The sequence below is a fragment of the Hydractinia symbiolongicarpus genome, chromosome 5 (genome assembly GCF_029227915.1).
Source record: "Hydractinia symbiolongicarpus strain clone_291-10 chromosome 5, HSymV2.1, whole genome shotgun sequence".
In the NCBI taxonomy this organism is placed as follows: domain Eukaryota; kingdom Metazoa; phylum Cnidaria; class Hydrozoa; order Anthoathecata; family Hydractiniidae; genus Hydractinia; species Hydractinia symbiolongicarpus.
In genome coordinates this window covers 30438060-30454195 of record NC_079879.1, presented here as the reverse complement: position 1 = coordinate 30454195, position 16136 = coordinate 30438060, and the positions used below count along the sequence as shown (strand labels likewise).

The 16136-nt window shown below is 30.8% G+C and overlaps 2 protein-coding genes across 3 annotated transcripts; both read right to left on the bottom strand.

Moving 5' to 3' along the window:
• Nucleotides 1–276: 276 nt before the first annotated feature.
• LOC130645869 (uncharacterized protein C6orf118-like) lies at nt 277–7636 on the bottom strand. Its single transcript, XM_057451994.1, has 12 exons — nt 7410–7636; nt 7002–7120; nt 6781–6912; nt 6536–6702; nt 4661–4783; nt 4366–4535; nt 4213–4271; nt 3313–3404; nt 3124–3231; nt 2634–2687; nt 2484–2545; nt 277–1906 (listed from the first exon to the last, which is right to left on the bottom strand). The coding sequence occupies exons 1-12, from the start codon at nt 7583–7585 to the stop codon at nt 1861–1863; spliced, it is 1308 nt and encodes a 435-aa protein (XP_057307977.1). The 5' UTR covers nt 7586–7636; the 3' UTR covers nt 277–1860.
• Nucleotides 7637–8077: 441 nt separating this feature from the next.
• LOC130645868 (zinc finger protein 76-like) lies at nt 8078–13597 on the bottom strand. 2 transcript variants are annotated; one of them, XM_057451993.1, is made up of 5 exons: nt 12802–13597; nt 12394–12466; nt 11767–11985; nt 11050–11376; nt 8078–10956 (listed from the first exon to the last, which is right to left on the bottom strand). In XM_057451993.1, the coding sequence occupies exons 3-5, from the start codon at nt 11978–11980 to the stop codon at nt 9746–9748; spliced, it is 1752 nt and encodes a 583-aa protein (XP_057307976.1). In that variant the 5' UTR covers nt 11981–11985; nt 12394–12466; nt 12802–13597; the 3' UTR covers nt 8078–9745. The 2 variants fall into 2 exon arrangements, with proteins under 2 accessions (XP_057307976.1, XP_057307975.1); XM_057451992.1 differs by lacking the exons at nt 12394–12466; nt 12802–13597 and having other exon boundaries at nt 11767–12378.
• Nucleotides 13598–16136: the final 2539 nt, after the last annotated feature.

Genomic DNA, 16136 nt, shown 5'->3' with positions numbered 1-16136 from the left:
CTCTTCTTGCTTACAAATTTTTGGTTTGTTATTTTTTATTCTTGATTGTATCTTTTTCCAAATATTCATTTCAGGTTTTTCTAAAGTATAATTAAGAATATACAATTTAGCACACTATGAAGAATAACAGCAATAAAAAATATTATCCAAATGAAAACACTGAATTTTAATTCATTAGTATAAAAATGATCATTTATTGACTGTTACATTCCACGAAATACAAAAAATTCTAACAACCAAATATAGGGGTTGTAATGTGAAAAATATCAGCCAGAGTGATCTCTAAAAAACAATTTTCATAAATAATAAGCAGCTTGCAAAAAAAAAATCTGATACATGCATTAAATTTATATACTATATCATGGGTCATAAAACCCTAGAAGATAGAGGATAAACTTTTATAAATATACCCTTTATTAGCTTTTACTTTCTCATATTATTGGATGTGGCATATAAATGTTACTATTTCACCATTACGAAGCAATTAATACAACACATGTGCTTGCAAAAATGCTAGATAAGAGTAATACTTAATATAAAAGAATTATTTTAAAAAACATAATAAGACTGACGCTGCATAAACTTTAATTCTTTCATGAGTTGCTCCTAATTTGATTAGCTTTTTGTTGTTAATTATTTTATCTCACAAAGTAATGCATAGCTGTCATTAGTACAATGAAGTTGGATGATGCAACAAGTTATGTTTCAAAATTGAAAGGAAAACAAAAATTTTAAAAATACTTTTGTATATTAATTGTACATTATACATTGACCATTTAAAATAAATATATTGGTAGCTATAAATAATAACATCTTTATTTACATCTTAAAATAACGTAAATCTTAAAATTATTGTTTTACAGCTGTTGTGATGGTGAATTTCATCATTTCTTTGGATGTGGTATTCAAAAAATGATGAAATTCACCAGGTATATAGGCGTAAGAGAAGTGGTACTAAGGATCCGAGACACAGGTTAATATTTTTAATGAAAATATTACCAACACAAGAATAATTTCCACTAGAATAACTTATAGGTAAGGTGGCACTATTTTTTCCATTCCAAAAATGCATCTATAAATGTGCTTATACAGACTATCACTTTGTGTAAATGTCTACTTCATAAAAGCTCAAAAAATAAATAAAGTTTTACTAAATTTACTTCACCATTTCATGTGACAACTTTCATCCAAAACGAAATCATAAGGGCAGAGTTTTTCTTAGCTGGGAGACCCAGCGAGAGTTCTCTTAACATCAGAAAACTGATGGGATAAGATGCTAAACTCAATTTTAAAACCTGAGAGAAAGCTTAGTTAACTAGTTTCAAGAAAAAAAATTTTGCATTGAGAATGTTGTAAGATAAATATGACAGAGAGAAGTATATCAAAATAAATCTAAATTGACTGTTACATTTATACATGGAAAGCTAGCTACTGAAGCTACTGCCATCTAATATTTTTGTGCCTTACTATGGAATTTGGAAAAAATATTTTTACCTTTATGCAAACTTCCTGGAACTCTCGCATCTATAACTTTCTATTTTAGGAATAACCCAAACACTGCTCAAAAAATAATCATCAAAATTCCCTCACTTGACTTGTCTTTTGTTTACGTTTGCAATAATTATGGTTTTTCTAATATTTTAAATGAAAAGCTCTAGGCTCCCTTAATCCCAGCTCGCACTTTTCCTGCATGCAACATCAAAAATGGTTGCAATTAATTCACCAATAATTCAATGTCACGTAAAAACATAACACATATAAAACAACAATGCTGATTAGCCATAACTAAAACTTTTTGTCAATCTTATCACTGTTGTGAACAACATCATCTGCATCATCGTCTGCACACATCATTTGTTATTATGCATCCAATACGTGAGAAGTGCTCACTCTTCTCCACAGTAATCTAAAAACAACACCAATATATCAAATACAAGAAAATTATTTTTCATAAACATCAATCACCTCCTTTTGGAGCTACAGAAACAGTTATGTCGCTACTTCTGAGAAATCAAAAAAGTTCCCTGACTTGTATCCATGTAAATCTTGTATACTAGTAATACAGTACTAGAAAAAATTCAATAAAGACAGTCAGTTTCGAAGATCACAATAAATTTGGAACAACATTTTTATCCAAGTCATACACACTTTAAACTTTTGTTAAATAATATATTAAACGTTAAATTAAACGTTAAATTTCACTTGTGGACATCATCACAATGGACAGAGAATCTAATGTTATTTTATTAGATCTTACATTATTTTATTAGATTAGATTAGTTTTTTTTTTTAAATTTTTTGAGTTCTCCTTGTCGTATGAATCCAGCAATTCTGGAAAGGTGTATAACGCTACAGGTGTTTTGCATTAGCCAGGCGATATTGATGACAAATGGTCAAAAACCTCCCATTCTGCAAAATATTAGGCCTTTGAACAAAATGTAGCCTTAGAAAAGTTTTAAGGAAAAAAAGAAAAGAATCAAAACCTTGCATCTTTCTTCTTAACACCAGCTTTCACCAAGACATCTTCAAGTTCTTCTTCCAGCTCCTAAAAATCCATTTAAACAATTGCCATAGTGTGAGGCTACAAGGCCACAAGTATCTTAAAAAGAAACTTACAAAAACAAAAAACACACCTCTATATTCTCTTCTAAAAATTCGTTCTGTTTACTTAATTTTTGAATATCAACCTAGAAAATTAAAAACATTTTTTTGAAAATAGGTAACATTATAAACATGGTTTTCAAACAAAATTTAAAATTCACTTTCCAAAATGACTGTCACTGTTTTAACAGGCACTTGCTTTTCATAATCAAATCTTGGTACACTGGAAATTTCATACACAATTTTATATCTGATTATTTAATATTGTTTTTGAAGTATCAGTGCTTTTGAAGACAGTGTCTTCTTAAAAAAAGCACTAGAAAACTGTGCCAGCCCATTTTTATGTAAAAAACCTCTAGGGTTCTGCATACTGAACACTGAATCAGCGATATCAAATATATTTTTACTTTTTTTAAATTCATTGAATCAAAATTTATTTTCTTGTTGGGCTCTGTTATTAAAAGTGCTTTAATAATCGACAAAGAGCAAGCCTATTAATAACATTATAATTCACTAACTCACTTCTGTTTCTTTAATGCAATGTTCCAATCTTTCACACACTGCTAATGGAACATAGTTTTCTTTCCTTGTTTTTTTCATTTCTTCAAGTTCATTCAATTGAAGTTCAATCTACAAAGAAATATAACATAGCTTACATTCCTACCATAAAAACATTGACAAACGTTTTAAAATAGCGAAAAAAGCATTTACCAGTGCATGCAAATGTTCCACTTGTCTTTCAAGATCATTCTCCTTGGTATGAACATAGTAATCACTTTCTAAAGATGGACCACTGCAACCTTCTAAACAAAGCAACATATATGTTATGCAAAACAGAAATATAAAACAAAAAAAAAGAAATTTATAATATTATGTTCAGTTAAGACTGGCACAAATTCTGTTGTGAACTATTTTGTCACAACTATCTCACAGCAGGGCCAACTTTTGCAAAGATCATCATACACAACACAAAACATTTTCATTTATAGCACAGGAAAAGTGTGAGTCGAAGAAATTGAACATTTACTTAAAAAAAAGGTGTTATGTTCTGGAACACAACATTAACAAGATTCCTTGCAACGATTTCGTGTGGCACGGAATCTAGGCCAAAATCTTTCTGTGTTTAAGTTTTCATCACCAGTCATGCATTAAGTGCTTACACTTAGCCATTTTTAATCTCACTATGAGATTTGGCATAGCTACAATTCTGACATCCTGACACCCTTACAGCAATTCTATTTACAATCAAGTCCCATTATTTGATATGTTGCAAAGATTTTTTCTTGTGAATGACCTATTTTAAGTTGTTTTGCAAGGATTTATTTTCACATTTCTAGTAGTTTTTTTGCAAAGTTTAATTTTTGTTAGGCCTAATTGTTAAAATAAGGTAGCCTTTAATGCAAATTGCTCATATTACAGATTTATTTTCGTGAATTGACCTTTCCAAAAATTTTTTTGTAGACAAATTTCACGAATATGGATAAAATTTAAGAAATTCATGAAAATTAATCAACTTAAAGTATTTGGAATTGCTCTGTCAAGTTTTCCTGAAAGAAGTCAATAACTCAAACATTTGCTACACAAATTTTAAAGACTTAAATGCAGACATACCTGCCCTGCCAAGCTTATCAGCAAAATCCTCTTTTTTTTCTTTGACTTCCTGTCGTAGCCTGAAGTAAAGACATTCAATTAACACAAAGCTGTTAGAGTTAATAAATTACAGTATTTAAAAGGTAAAATAAATAATTCTTCAATGAAACAAACCGGTTATTTTCATGCAATTCATGCATCACTTGTGCTTCCAATTTCTCTATCTTTTCCCTGTCCTCTTTGTACAGTGTTCGATCTTCCAAAATATTTAAATCATCCACTGGCGCAGAGTCACAGTTAATATATGCATCCATTAATTCACGTGCATATGTATCATAATCGTACTAAAACAGGTATGTATATATATATACTTTTGAGTCACACCTTCACTGAAGTAGGCACGTTTTTACTGTTGAAAAATATTCTTCCTTGTCAGGAAGTATAAAAGGGTCATAGTAAAAACACTAACTTTAATTGATTTTAACGTATCGCCATAGGTTTCTGATATGTTACAAATTTCATCCCATGCATCACTGTATATGTTCAACACATGAAAATTTGGATGGTCATGATTTTCTAGTGATTTTAATCTCTAAACAAATTAAAACTTAAATGTTATTTAAAAACCTAAAGTAACATATCTACGTAAGATTTATTTCCGTAAACAATATTTTGGTCAATGAATTTGTTATAAAACCGGTACCATGGGGATTTTTCGTGAAGATTAATTTTCTAGGAATTTGGCAATAAAAAAAATGTTCAAGGTAATTGAAGAAAGAAAAAAAATAATATATTTTAAAAAAAGTGACAAGGTATAATTTATGCTCAATTACTTCATATTTTATGAATTTCGCAAATACCAGAAGACCTATCTTGGGAAATATTGACTCCTATCAGTCTCAATTATGCAAAATTTAGACTTTTAAATAATTTATCTGGCTATGCATCAATGTGTTGCAAAAAAATTGAATATCGTATTTACTCTATTATTGCCGCATATCTGCTATTCTCACCAGTCTAATAAACTCATCTTTTTAGCAGAGGTTGAAAAAATAATCCCACCACCAATAATCTTGCAGAGTCTACTATGTTGTCCATAATTTCCAACACATAGCATTGTACCTAACATTTTATAACAACTTTATGCATAAGTTATATTTCCAATAAAAAGTTGTAAAATTTGAGTTTTTCACTGCACAGAACAGATTTTTTTTAAATTTATTTGTTTTCACAATTTTTGAAATCATACTTGTGATTGTTTAAAAACTAGTCGATAAGGCCCATGGAAAAATCCACTTGGGCAAAAAAACAATGGAAAAATAGGTTGTTTTATTCGTTGCCTGTAATAAGTAGATGTTGGAACGCTGGTAAAAATAATGTATAATGTGTGGTTTTGGCGAATGCTTAAGAAGATATAGGGGTTTAAAAATTTCGCTGACGTCATCAAAGTCCTGTCAAAACCCCCAAGAAAATGTATAGGGTCATGTACTTTTGACAAACAGAGACAGAGATATTAGGGTTTGAAGGTTTTTTGATAACGTCATCAACACGTCCATTCCAAAACGGATCTGGGGACCCAGGTTTGGGAAACTTATCCTAATTGGTCCTAGTTGGTCCCTAGTTACCCACGGGGTGAAAAATCAGTGACGTCACCACCTCGTTTCCAAGTTATTTGCTTGGCTTGGCTTCATTAGTTTATTATACTTTTCTTTGACGTTAATATTAGTTTAACGTTAAAGTTTGGTAAATTACAGAACAATTTTAGAGGTGATGTTTTATAGACTTTATTGAAGAAAATTAAGAAATATAATCGACTTTACGATTACGAAACAAATTTATAGGCGATACTATATAGACTTTATCTAAGAGATTTTATCCACTTTGCAAAAGTGACATACAGACACACGGAGCATATTATTTAGATTTCCTGCATTTCTTTTGTTAAAAAAATATTAATCTGATTTCCATGCTTTAAAAAAAATAATCCTTCCTCTCTGATATTAACCCACCTTTGGGTTTACTTGGGAGGTTGAAAGGCTAACTTCACAGAGGAAATAATAGAGTAAAATATGGTATATATCAATCTGATTTTAACACTGACTCAGGTAAGAGTAAATATATTCACATAATAAAAAATTAAGAAAATCATCATCACCAATATATGGCAAAGATACAGAAACAATAAAAAAAATAAATAAAAATATATTCAGAATATTGTTTTGACAAAATGAACAAAGATAGCAATTAATTTAAAAATTTTGACTATTTCAATTTTCACTATTTCAAGTCCTGCTATAGGCCTTGCTATTTCTTGTTACCCTAAACTTGATTCAGTTGCTTTTACCTGATAGAGTTTTCGTTCAATAATTTGCAGAGATGGTTGACTGTTTCTTCCGAATGGTGCTTCTTTACTGAACAATCCATTGTGAACATTCCTTATCTGCCTGTATTGTGAAGATTTGGTTGGTAAAATATGATGAGTTGGAATAAAAGTTTTCTCCAATGTACAATCTGTAAGAAATAAAAAAATTAAATATAGTAACTTGCTAAATTACTTTAGATAATTATATTCCTTAAAACAAACCTAACCTTTCTGTTTATCAGCTCTAGGTAACATGACATCAGGCAACATGCTTTCATGATGATTATTCTTATTTCTATTTTCATTTTTTAATGTCTCGATTCGTTCTTCTACATTATTAACCTTTGTCAAACGTGAATCTAAATCAATACATTTAAATTGTACAATTAAACAGCAGTATAAAATAAGAAATCAACAAAATATGATAAGATTATCTTTGTAATGTTACCATATGTTCCACACGAAAACTCAACAAAAGCATCATTCATGTCACCAACATGTTTTTCAATAGGTGGCAGTCGATTTGGAGTCACTACTTGAGTATTTGAACTAACTTTGTTACGAAGTCTAAATTTAAAAAATTGTTTTTTTAGCTCAGTTATGTTCAAATATTTTATCTGCACTGTATTCACAGGATACTACACAATTTAAATTCAAGCAACACTAGTTCTTTCCATGTATGAACGTTTCTCCCAACTTCTATTTTTAAGTCTGAATAAGTTTTAGATACTGCTAAACTAGACCTATTAAAACCTTATAAATTTTAATTTATGTAGCAACAATTATAATCGTAACTTGGCTTATTTGTTCTCCTCTGTTGGCACACACGTCTAACTCTTGTTGTAAAATATTATACCTCAGTGATGACTGATTTGCAGTATTCCATATCTTTTTTTTCTTCTTTTTCTCATGCCCTTTATCTTGCAGAAACTTATTTTCGTTCAAATGTCCAACATTAATCTCCTTTATATCTTTTCTATGAACATCGTTCATACGTTCTAACAAACTGTGCAGTGATTGCTTGCCACTCATCAAGTCACCATGGAAAAGTAAAAAGAAGATTTTTTTTTTTAGTTTTTAAGTCTAAATTGAAAAGTAAATCAAAATATTAAAACTTTTATGATTTTACCTTCTAAATGAAGCTTAGGTACATTCAAAAAGTATGCTAACTAAAATATCAACAATTTTTGTCCTCTCCACTTCTTGCTCTTTGCTTAAGTCGTTTCCCATTCTGTTGGTCTACATTTGTACAAACCTGGGACATCCCTACTTTTCTCCATGCAAATACAAAACATATTTCTACTGTAAGAGCCACTACTTGCTTAAATTAACTGCAATTATGTATTCATAAACAATGAATCAAAAAAATGTAAAGAAACATAGAAGAAGAACATTTTTATCCTCAACCGTATGCTAAACAAATATCTCCAACCCCTTTTTTCTTTCTAATCATTTTTACATAGCATTTTTCTTCCCATTCAGGATAAACTTACTTTTTACGCCTGATGGAAACAATGGGTGAGTCATCAAACGGATATATATGAGAAATATTGGTAAAATTACTCTGCACTTTATCTTCCGAAGTGTTGCAAAGATGATGGATCAAGTGTGCCTTGACCCTACTCTCCTTACTGTAAAAAAAAGTCTTTCTTAAAGTTAAAAAGAACAATCTATTGAATACTTATATTCAAGTAACAAGACAATGAGAAGAAATATAAGACACAATTAGTCTGATATAAATTTCTTTTTACATAAATGTATAACTAAATGACTTTTTAATAAATAATAATATGCCAAGCAATGCAATAGTATCTAAAATGTAATGCATACATGTCGGTTTACTTTAGATGACAAGTAAAAGAAATATCCTAAAATATAAAAAAATTGAAATAAAATATCTTATAATATTATGATAATAAATTAGAGGGAATCTAAACGGAACAATAACAAGCTTTTTAGGGATCTTGATAGAGTCAAAAACAAGTTTCAAGGGTTTTATTTTTAGGACTAGATTGTGCAGTCACACAGTCTGTAGACAATGGTAACCAAAACACTTTTTTTTTGAAAAAAACAATTATTATACTATACAAAGCACAAAGATGTAGAATTCAGAAAAATATACATAAAAAAATACAAGGTATTCAAACTAGAGAAATATAGTTACCTAGTTACTTTTATCAGAAAACGTTTGCGAATTTAATTACTTTATAGTCACTTCCAAGAAACTTTGTCTTACAGAAATTTCCAAATGACCATTTGCAAAAGTTTATTCAGTACAAACTATACATATTGTCGATTCATGAAGCTTTAAACTTCAGAAATTTTCAAATGGCCGAATTTCTCTTAAAACTTGAAACTAGATATGCATGTGTCCTCAACGAATCAAGCAAAAAACAAATTTCTGGGAATGATGTCACTTTGTTGTACTAATACTTTATTGGGTAAAAAAGGAAAAAATATCCATTCTCTATTAGACACTTATTTCAAATGCAAACCTTCTATTTGGTAAGAAACTTGAGAACTTATCATGAGTTGATCTTGGGAAAACTTCCAATTTCATATACCGGAAAAGTTTTTCTTCTGAAAATTTTTTAATTTGAGAATCCCTAAAAGTTCATTCAAAAAAATTGGGGAACTTTAAAATTTCTCTCTCAACCTTTTTCTAATTAAGTAAATGAAAAAATTTGTTTTGAAAAATCTAGCAGTATTTCTTAGCCACAATGTTTTAAAGTGAAAAAATATCCTAAAATTGCTAAGGATGTTAACTTCAATTTCATATTGAGTATATGATCAGCATTCAATGCAAGTTTTTTTTACTTAAAATTACTGAAGCTAAAAGTTATTCTGAAAATATATGTTTATTTCCTCCTTAATATTTGTGTAACTGAAAGAGTGTTTATATTGGAAAGTGTTGAAAAATTAGGCAAAAAATACTGTTATTATATGCATAGTGTAAAAATTAAACAACAAAAAGTTCAATGTTAGGCAAAAAGTAGCAGTTTGCACAATAATATTAAAACAGACACACAACACCACCACTACCAACAACATCAACACTTGGATTTATAAAAACAATTGTTTCTGTCATAGAGATAATTTGTTAGGTTTTATAATAAAATTTTTAGGTATAATAAAACCTGTATATTAACAGAAAATATGATTGCAATAGAAACAGTCCATAAGGAGTCCACGCTAAAGTGGTGCATTCAAAACATTAGGTGTGATAATATTCACAACCATGGGACTCTCTGGTTTCGTTTTGCAGGTACAATTTTCACAGTTACAACAGTTACATGTAAAAACCTTCTGATGTTTGTCTTGCTTATCCAAGTTATAATGGTTACCTACAGTTGTTTCAACCATTGTTTCAGAAACAGGATTATCTGGTAATTCTGAAGCAAGAAATAAGCTTTTATGGTTTAGTATGGGTTTGTTGTTTTCAATCCATTTATCTGATGGCTTTTGACAACACTTTGTGCTACCATTTTGCACAGGAGGTTGATGTGAAGAGTGCTGAATGTTTTCTTGACTTGCACTGACTGATTTAGTTGTGCTTCCATGAATCAAATTACTAACTATATTCTTGGTTTGACAATTCGTTGGGCACTTTATAACAGAATCTAGCCGCATGGTTGATTTGAAGTCATTTGTTGAATTTGCAACAATATTGCCAGTCTTATCTGTGTTTATTGCATTCAGTATACAGGATTCAACAAAGGTTGATGGATGAATATTTGCTTCTAAACGCTTTTCATCAATACCATTTTGTGTTTTTTCAATTTCCTTTGATGTTTCCAGGTCATTGTTAAAACTAGAATCACTGCCGTGTTCATTTAAAATATGCAAGTTTCCTCTTGTTGCTAAAAAAGACAGCAACTTTAAAGCAGCCTCACTGTCATCAATAGTGAAGTAAGACTGATTGAGTAAGCTCACAATATCAGATGGGTTGGATGTTGAAACTGTTTCCGATACATTAGTTGAGTCTGTCGAAGACACATAATTAAATTGTGTCTGAGTAAATTTAGGTTGAAAATGTGTGTGGGTAGGAGAATATATTGAAGATCTTGAATCGCTATCATAATCCATATTGTCATCTTCATGTTCCAAAGCTTGGCTATTATTATTTTGGAAATTATCTGAATGACTGGACAGAGTGTTGTCTCCAGATTGTAAAATATTTAAATCCAATGTATTTGTATTTACATTTTTTGATATGTGAATATTATCATATTGACTTGGAGATGTGTAAGAGCCATGTGATGTGAAAAGATTGCTTGTGCTGATTGAGTGCTTCTTTAAATGATCTGACAAACTTGATTTTGAAACAAAGGTTTTTGTACAGCCATATTCAGGACAACTGAGGTCCCCTGTACTTTTATGTCTTTTAATATGCACTTTCAAACCTAAAAAACAAAGCCCGATCAAAATTATTATTTGGTACATCTTTAGTTATGCACAATGTGATTGGAAAACATAAATATTTAAATTTGCTATACCATATTTAGAAGAAAATGCTCTTTCACAACCAGATTCATTGCAGGCAAATGGTTTATCCCCAGAATGTCTCCTTAAATGAGCTTTTAAATGGTGAGAAGCAAGGAAGGTTTGCTTACAATCTCCTTCAGTGCATTGGAAAGGTCTCTCCTGCGTGTGAATGCGAATATGCTTTGTTAAATCACTCCGTGTTGTAAATCCTTTTTCACAGTTTTCAAAGTAGCAGTCAAACAAGTTTCCTTTATGTAGACGTTGATGAGCACGAAGCCGATATAATGTGTTGAAAGTTTTCTCGCAACCATCTGAGTCACAAGAATAAGGTCTTTCGCCTATATAACAAACAAGCAAATAATGCAACAAATGCATTCATTAATAAACATTAATTAGTTTGGAGTTAAATCTATTGGTAGAAATTAAGTCAATTGAAAATCAATTAAAAATGTCTACCAATAAGTTTACTATCAAAAAGTTTTTAAATTCATGTCAAATATAAGAACAGCAAAAAACTGCTAAACTATTTGGTAAAATTACACATCAGACTATGTGAATAAATGCAAGAAATATATACTTCAATTAATGAGAATATAAAATCAACATAGCTATAGTCTTAAAATAGTCCCATCATAAATAAACCAATGTGAAACAAAACACCTTTAAAAAGTTATTGGAATAGTACAGCAAAATGAAGAGGAACAAGATACAATGTATTTTAAACCTACCTGTATGATGCCTGTAATGCACCTTGAAACTATAAGCTGAAACAAAACCTTTATCACAGCCCTCATAATCACAATAAAAGCTAAATTGACCAGAATGGATTTTTTGATGTGTTTTTAAATTTCCTTTAGTCTTGTAAGCACGATTGCATCCATCAATGTTACATGCAAAAGGCTTCTCGGAAGTTCCACTGGATGATGCCTCTGTAGTCTCCATTTATTCTAAACAAGTAAATAAAAAGGTTTCAAAGCTTAGACGTGTCATAAACATTTTTTTAGAATGACAACACGTAACACATGTATATACAACTTTTATCATTATAATATTGTTGTTCTATCTAAAACTATTAGCTTAACATATATATATATAAGCCAGCACAAACTCATTCCGTAACCACAAAAAAATGACCTATTAAATTTTTTATTTCTACCTTTACATATAGAAATTCTGATCATGTAACCACAAACTGATTTTCCATTTAAATTAACAATAGACATGAATACAAAATTATATTAAACAAATAGATATACAATTCAAGGAAGTTTCAAATCATTTAAAACATTTTCTCAAAACTAACCACAATCATTAAAACTATAACATGATAAGATAAAAATAAATCTATGTAAAACCTTCAACTCAAAACATAGACGGCCAAAGTGAACAATAGCAGCATTTGGTGTGTATTCATAATTGTCTTGTTGCCTAATAAAAATCAAAGGCTATGATTGGACATGTCATCTCAAATAAGTTAGTGTTGATATTGCATTTGCCTTGTGCAGTTAGACAAGAGATATTATTTGCTGGTTTTATAAGGAAATAAGGTGATTATTTTTTGTTTATTGCAAATAAATTGAATTACTGATTACTGCAAATAAATTTAAAAACAATTTTTTTGCTTTCTTTTCAATGACGTGTTTTTTACTTTGATTAAGTTTGGATTTAAATTCTCTAAATTACAATGATTTTTTTTAGACATATGTATTTCTATATCTCTTGAATCTCCTAAAGGCTCTGGTGCCAGAAAAAACACCTTATACCTGTATTTTTGAGTGATCTTACAACAGAACTGACCCATTAAAATGTTGTTGGCATAGTTAATTGGAGTTTTGAAGATGAAAAAATTGACCACCACTACCAATAATACCACAGAGATATGTAGCATGGCAGATTTGTTGTACAAAATCTTCCAATGTTTTTACCAGTTTTTTTGTATTATATATATTAATTTTCACATCATTGTCTTTGATACTGCATATATATCCTGGTCCTATAGAAGATTTATTGGTTAACACTTTATCCCAGTGTAAAAAGCTAAAAATGTATATTTTAGAATACCCAAGTATCTCCTGCTACTTCATCCTTTATCTTAGATCTCTTTACTATAAAGAAAATGGATTTCTCATAGATTCTCCTTAAAAACTCCTTAAAAACAAGTACTCCTCTAAAACCTACACACACAAAGAAAACCCTGAGAACTTCAAAAATCCAAAAAAAAAACAAAATAAATGGTTGTTTAGGTATCCCAAGGGATCAGGTTTGACATTAAAATATCAAATTTGTCTGATTTTTCAATATATAATGCTTGAAAATTCCTAAATCAAAATCAAATTTTGTATATATAATTTGTGATTTTGAGACTGAAATTGCACATTCACTGTTTCTCACAGATCTGATTCTATTTATACATCAGGCTGATAAAATAGTTCCTCAGACATCAGTAGAGAAAATATTACCAGTTACCATTACATATTAACAAGGTGCAGATACCTTCATAATGGTGACACACCCAATTTTGTTGTTTATTTACATTTGAAAAAACGAAAGTTTTTTCAAATGTAAATATGCTACTTGGCCTGTGACCACAAACCATGCTAGGTTTTAAAGCCTATTAAATGACTCTTTTTAGTTGCAAAAATAACTTTTAGGACACAATAAAAACTTAGAACATTAAAACAGATCTAGTCACTAAGTTTGCACAACATTAAAGCAGTTAAATGGGGGTAACCAACAACATTTTTTAAAACAAAATTTGTGACTAAACGATTTCAAAAAATATAATAAATAAAGTAAAAATTCTAATTATCATTTTTATTTCTTTGATTTATCTCTATTTTTCTAAACAATAGGTCATTTCCTTTACCATTTACTATTTCCTTTACCAGCAAACAAACGAAATTATTATAAAAAAGCATGACATATTATAACCAAAATAAATAAAGGAGCTACAGTGGTTGATAAAAAAAGAAAAACGAGGAGAACAGCGCTATTCTATATACACCTGGGAGTTATTGTATGCAGATGATTTGGTTCTCATAGCAGAGTCGATGGAAGAATTAGTTGAAAAGTTTGAGAAGTGGAAGAAAGGACTAGAAGAGAAAGAGCTAAAGGTAAACACAGCAAAGTCTAAAGTCATGATTGGTAGCATTGCAGCCAAGTGTGACCTTGTAGTTGGAAAGTGGCCTTGTGGAGTTTGCAGGAAAGGGGTTGGTAATAACTCAATTTTTTGTCAGACTTGCAAGCATTGGGTACATAAGAAGTGTAGTAGTATTAGTGGAAGATTAAGAGCTGACATTCAGTTTGTATGCAAGCGTTGCAAAGGTGAGATTATAGAGAATGAAGTATTTCCAGCTTTAATGATGTACAACAGTGGCTCGTTAGAGATAGTTAAGAACTTCTGTTACTTAGGTGATATGTTGGGCAGTGAAGGCAGTTGGAAGAAGTGTTACTTGCAGGATAGGTTCTGCTTGAAAAAAGTTCAGAGAGTTACTTCCTTTGTTGACTAGCAGAGTCCTGTCAATTGAGGTAAAAGGTAGGTTGTATGAGGCCTGTGTAAGAAGTGTTATGTTGTACGGTAAGACATGGGCAGTGAAGCAGGAAGATCTTGATCGTTTAGAAAGGAATGATATGAGAATGGTTAGGTGGATGTGTAACGCCAGTCTGAGAGACAGAAAGAGTTCAGATGAGCTAAGAAGCAGGCTAAGTCTCTGTAGAATTAAAGATGTTATCCAGATAAGAAGATTGAATTGGCTGGGGCACTTGGAAAGAATGGAGGAGGATAATTGGGTAAGAAAGTGTAGAGACTTGATAGTTCCTGGGGCAAAGCCCAGAGGCAGACCGAGAAAGACTTGGCAGGAGGTTATAAGGACAGACTTGACACAGAGGAAGTTGAGTTTAGATCTAACACAGTCTAGATCAGATTGGAAGAGGGTCATTAATATACCCCGTCCAACCCATGCTAGCATGGAAAACGGACGTTAAGCCGAGAATGATGATGATGATGATGATGAAAAGAGATTGTAATATATTTTTAAATTAAATATATATGACAGGTTGATTTATTTCTTCTATACCTAATGCTGGCTAGCATAAAGGTGGGAAGCTGGGAAAGTTAAGACTATAACGTACTCAGTCAATGACCTGAACATTGTGTTCAGTATTTTAAAGAAAAAAAAATTTTCTGCACTCACAAAGAGTTAATTCACATGTGAAAGAATTGTCATCAACACGGCAACCATTAATCAATGCGAAAAAAAAAGCACAAACCAATTTCCTTGTGACGAATTCTCCAGTGGATAAGACAAACCAGGGACCACAATGGGTACCCCTGTACAAAAGATACTGGGAGAACGCTGCCACTGGGCACATGCTACTGCCAATTCGTCCAAAACGAATTTTAAATGTTTTCCGAAAGGGATCAGTCTTGGAGCTTTTAATTGTCATGGTAAGGGTACCATTACATGAAGAGAGGCAAAAATCAGATGGGGATAGGTGAATTTTTGAATCAAATGTTATTTCTGATGGGCAAACATACTCTGATACTCCTAAAAGGCCAAAATATGCAAACAAAACTAGGCATTTCAACATAGCTTTATCAGAAGGTGTAAATCTGGATTTATAAATAAATGTTAACATTTCCTGTAAGTGGGATGGTGTGATGGGTGTTCCAGCATGGCTAACCTAAAAGAGGTTCCAAAGTTGTGGGATATACCTTTTGTATAAAAATTATAACAATTAACATTGTGTAGTTGTGTTGCTCTTTATGCGTATATTGTTGTTGATTATACGGAAACATAGTATTTCTCACCAAGATACTTAGATTTTCCTGTGTTATGCCTGTGCCAATTTGGGGATGTCAGGCTTCCTAAGTCAGCCAAAAAATTGGACAGATACACGTGTGTGGCCTGTTGATTATATCATTACTTGATATTATTACTTGATGCTATTATTAATTTATAATATTATTATTATTATTTATATTGAAGAATAGAAGAGAATAATGAGGAAGTAATGGAATACGTCCGTATACCTGGTTACTCAATGGAATATGTGAATAGAGACCAAATTCGAGGAGGGGGTGTTGGAATTTATGTGA